The sequence below is a fragment of the Aedes albopictus genome, chromosome 2 (assembly GCF_035046485.1).
Source record: "Aedes albopictus strain Foshan chromosome 2, AalbF5, whole genome shotgun sequence".
In the NCBI taxonomy this organism is placed as follows: Eukaryota; Metazoa; Arthropoda; class Insecta; order Diptera; family Culicidae; genus Aedes; species Aedes albopictus.
The window spans coordinates 495,961,872-495,966,607 of NC_085137.1; the positions used below are offsets into that span (position 1 = coordinate 495,961,872).

At 38.7% G+C, this 4,736-nt stretch overlaps 1 protein-coding gene across 1 annotated transcript; it reads left to right on the forward strand.

The window, feature by feature from the left end:
* The first annotated feature begins 1,371 nt into the window (after window positions 1–1,371).
* LOC109408472 (methyltransferase-like protein 25B) lies at window positions 1,372–3,029 on the forward strand. The gene is made up of 3 exons (XM_019681812.4): window positions 1,372–1,591; window positions 1,654–2,860; window positions 2,929–3,029. The coding sequence occupies exons 1-3, from the start codon at window positions 1,493–1,495 to the stop codon at window positions 3,003–3,005; spliced, it is 1,383 nt and encodes a 460-aa protein (XP_019537357.3). The 5' UTR covers window positions 1,372–1,492; the 3' UTR covers window positions 3,006–3,029.
* The last annotated feature ends 1,707 nt before the right edge of the window (window positions 3,030–4,736 follow it).

Sequence of the window (4,736 nt, forward strand, 5' to 3'; positions counted from 1 at the left end):
TTGCACGATGTATGACAGCAAATAAAGAAAATCCTTAATTGAAAAAACATTTTTTTTCGCTGCAAATTTTAATGAGCCATTTTACGAGACGTTTCGGATCAGCTGATCGCTCATTTCATGAATGAAAATTGGGCTGGAAGTTGCGCCCAAGTCCGTGAGTGTTAATATCAATATCAACACTGTTGTCGTTTCGTAAAATAGACTATTATTTTGTTCGTTGTTTGTATTAAATTTTCCACCATAATATTTATTGTAAATGACACGTTTTCAATAGAAAATTGGGGTTGGTATGTATTTTATCAATAGAAAAATTTTCAGGAACAAATTCAAGTCAACTATTCATTTTATTTTGTACCGACTTTTCGAACCCTCTAAGCAGAATACCCTCTTCGAATGAGTGTAATCAGTTTGCTGTACCATTTAATTCCACCCTATTTTCCTTATCCTTTGACGGATACGCGTATTTCGACAACCACTTCTAATCTTCCTCAGTGTCAGATATCCACATGTCAGTGGGAAACTAACACTGAGGAAGATTACAAAGGGATAGTTGAAATACGCGTACCTGTCAAAGGATAAGCAAAAGAGGGCGGAATAAAATGGTACCTACACTCAGAAATAAAAGTATACACGGAATTACTATTATTTATGCATTTTGTATCCGCATCTCTCTCACTCTCTTTCTGTTTTCATGCTATCTGGTGCTTCGCCTGGGTTGACGAAACACTTCTCTTCAACCCAGGCTTAACGGCAGATAGCATGAAAACAGAAAGAGAGTGAGAAAGATGCGGATACAAAATGCATAAATAATAGTAATAGGGCACTGCACTGTTTTGATTTTGTATGGGATTTTGAAGTTTCGTGGCCTTGTTGTTTACAAAATTTCTGTTAGAGTGAAAGAGAAGGAGAGAAATTCATGCAGTACCCTATTCCGTGCATACTTTTATTTCTGAGTGTACACTGGTGATTACACTCATTCGAAGTATTAATTTTGATGTTTTTATTTAAATATCATTGAAATTTCTAGCGTCATTGACTGTATTGTCGACGTGTTATAGTTTCAATATGGCTTTTTAACTACACAATATGATTTACTGTTCAACAATAGAATTTATTATAATTCGATAAAAGTTTATGGTGATTTTATTGTTATTTTTCAGGGTTTGGAGAAAAATCGAATTTTGCTCGCACCAAATTCCGGGTTTCGACCTGTGTGTCGACTGATGGATAAGCAGATTCTTTGAGTTAAAAAAAAAACTATCTTTTTTCCGTGCACTCTTTGATCACGACATCGGAGCTTTTTGGTTGTTGTCGGACGGCGACGACGATGTGTCCGACACTCATTCGGGTAGCTCCGTTATTTTAGGTTCATTCATGCAGTCAGTTGGTTCGTGCTGGCTGTTTTACGCACGTTTGTTTACAATCATCAATCGACTTTGTTCGAATCGTGGCGGATGGTGATGGGTGAGCTGAAGAGTTTTGAAGAAAAGTTATGAATAAAAATCAATTGATTAATGAATTGCAGTATAAACTGCAAGATTCAATCAAAGTTATAAGTAACTACAGCTGGTTGATTGATGCATACGTTTTGGTGAGTATTTTATTGTGTGTTTTGTTTGCTGCAATTTTACTTTTCTGGTACTTTTTCTTCAGGACTTCTACGTGGCCAATCACTGGGACCGATTGCCCAACAGTTGGAAGCTGTGTTTCGATGGCGTGGACATCCGGAAGTTAAAAGCGTTGTTATCGGACGAAACCACCGGTAAAGAAGCGGAAACCCACCTGTGGCCATTGTCCGTTCTGGCTTTGCGAGTGCTGTTTCGGAAGTATTGCCTGGCAAGGCAGCTTCCCAATGAACCAGCTAACTTGGGAACAAAGTTGGAACAGGAACGATCCCATTTTCAAGCTCAGCAGAAGCTATTCGATAAGTCGGTGAAGCTGAAAAAACGGCACGAGATTGAGAAATTTTGCGAACAATGCTGGAGAACCGGCCGGAAGACTGATGTGCAATATTTGGTCGATATTGGTTCGGGACAGGGTAACCTGGCGCGAACACTGTGTTATGGATTTGGATTTAGGGTTTGCTGTATCGAACAGGACGAAAAGTTGGTGGAATCGGCCAGACTGAAGGATGAAGAGCTATCATCTCGATTGAAGCGAAAATTGAAAGTCGAAACGATGCATCATCCTGTCCACCTAAACAGAAAAGTAAATCTGGAACAAATCGACCCAGGTCAGTTCGTTGAAATACTTCGGGACGCCTTCAACGTTGAGAAAGATGCCCCGCTTCAGTTCGGACTTGTTGGGTTGCATCCTTGCGGAGATCTAGCAGTCTCCCTGATGAAGCTCTTCCTGTCCTGCCCAGAAGCGAAGTTTATCAAACTGGTTTGCTGTTGTTACATGAAACTGACTACAGCTAAGGACAAGTGTTCGAACTATGGATTCCCACTGAGCGCATTTTGTAAGCAACGTGAGCTGCATTTGAGCTACGAAGCCAGAGAAATAGCTTGCCACGCTATCGAACAATATTACAGCAAACTGGGAAGCGACTACCAAGAGCTAAAAGTTCACGCCTTCCGAGCGGCGGTGGAAAAAATTATCGTCCAGCTTTACCCACACCTGAAACATTCCGGAGTGAGGAGTACGAAGGTAACCAATCTGTCTTTTCAACAGTACTGTGAAAAAGCGACAAGTGGGATGGGACTGGATCTGCCGGTGACGGCAATGGAATCGCCAGAAATCGAAAGTGATCTGCGCCACTGGGAACGGGTTGTTAAATTCTACACATTGCGGCTGATGTTTGCTCCGCTGGTAGAATCGATTGTGCTGTACGATCGGTGGCTATATCTGCTGGAACAAGGTGAGTGTTTCGAATTGATTATCCAACTTTCAGCGATTCTGAATTACTATCGCTTTTGTTCACTTTAGGTATCCACAGCCAGATAGATGTGATATTTGATCCAGTTTGCTCGCCACGTAATCATGCACTGACTGGAGAGAAATAGCAAATGTTCTATTACCAAACAATAGCTCTGGGGCTCGTGTATATTTAGTATCCGAAACGTCCTGTAATATTTCGGATTTTTAGATCAGAGTCGTATAACAACAATGCACTCGCGTCGCGACAAAAAATCTTCCAAAACGCCTAAGCAGTCTCGTGTCGTTTGAGTATTTTTTTTTGGAAAATTCCTTTAGACATTTCTGGCTTTAGTGTTGATGAAATGTGTAGATGTTTTGCTTGAATATTAAGACTCTTGCACTACCCAACTCTTTGGATTTGTTAAGAAATTTGCTGGTCGACTCAGATGTCACCAATAATAAAAAAAAAATCAATAAATTATTTTTGCCCCCTATCAGAATTAGGGGTTTGTGGGGCAAGATGGCCACCCTGTGTTTTAAGCATTAATTCGCAACATAAAAATATTTTCTGCATGGGTTGTGATGATTCTATAACATTCCCCAGAATACCAATCCCCAGAATTCCATTCCCCAGAAAACCATTTCCCAGAATGTACCATTTCCCAGAAATCCATTCCCCAGAATGCACCATTCCCCAGAAATCCATTCCCCAGAATGTACCATTCCCCAGAAAAGCTTAATATACTCGGCTAAAAAGTTTAATTCGATACACAATCAGTACAATGTTGATCATAATGATATGTTATAGGCAAGGATTTTAACATTATAGTGTTATTACGCGCAAACATCTATTTCTTATACGGTATATCCATAAAAATATTCTACAATGGTTCAAACGTTTAATTACCATTGTACACAGTTGCATGTTGATCTTTAAACCTATCTTGAAAGTTCACAAACTGTCATCATTCCAGTTGCGTTGCTATAAAATGTTTTGTTTTTGACAGATTTGTGAAAATTGTGCAGCACTTGTTTCACGATGAATAAAGTTTTAAAAGTGACGTGCAAAATTTACAGAGAAAACGCATTTTCTTCTTATGTTGTTCAGTGTACAAGATGCTAATGGACCAGTCTATGCACTATGGGGAAAGTGGTGGCCAAAAATCGAAAAATTGACTTGCTTTGAATGACGTGTCTTATATACCATTTGAGAGCCAGATAGTTCAAACCTAGATTCCCAAAATGTCAGCCCTCTGTGATGAAAACTCATTGCGCCACAGATATCAGACTTTGAAAAATAGTGAAAATTGTAGAAAAATGCATTTTAAACAAATGTAGTTTTCTCAGTGAAAAAACGGTTTAATTTTGGATTTGAATCCACGTCTGAACTTTAAAATGGGTGTGTTGTTGGGGTTATACGGTTAATTGAAATTAGTAAAAAAATGAGTAATTATTGACAAAAACAACATTTTTTGCCTAAGTTGGTCTATATCTAACAAGCAGGGTCGAGCAGTCTCAAGAGACCGCCTCCACAGTTTAGTATGGGGTCTATAGTATCTGCGGAACGCGAATCCAGCTGCGGATAGCTGCGGATGAGCGTCATTTTGACCCAAGCCCGAAAAATTGATTTATTTTTTATTTTTTGTTAACTATGATTATTGATTATGCGAGCACATACAAAAAAAAATCGTACAAATTAAACAGTGCTTCAAAGGTGGTACTGTTAATTGTAAAATTAAGTCTTAAAAATGTTACACACTCAATTACTTTTATATTAAAAATGGGTAAAAACTGACCGAAAATTATCGTTCCAACCCATCTGGACTGAAATACTTCTTTTGTTCACGAAAATTTTGTTTATATTTTCAATACACATT

What these genes read in the sequence shown, in the direction of transcription:
- LOC109408472 (XM_019681812.4), top strand. Translation starts at nt 1,493, where the DNA reads ATGAATAAAAATCAATTGATTAATGAATTGCAGTATAAACTGCAAGAT. An exon ending in TGATTGATGCATACGTTTTG is followed by an intron (nt 1,592 to 1,653) that starts GTGAGTATTTTA and finishes CTTTTTCTTCAG; the next exon opens with GACTTCTACGTGGCCAATCA. An exon ending in GCTATATCTGCTGGAACAAG is followed by an intron (nt 2,861 to 2,928) that starts GTGAGTGTTTCG and finishes TGTTCACTTTAG; the next exon opens with GTATCCACAGCCAGATAGAT.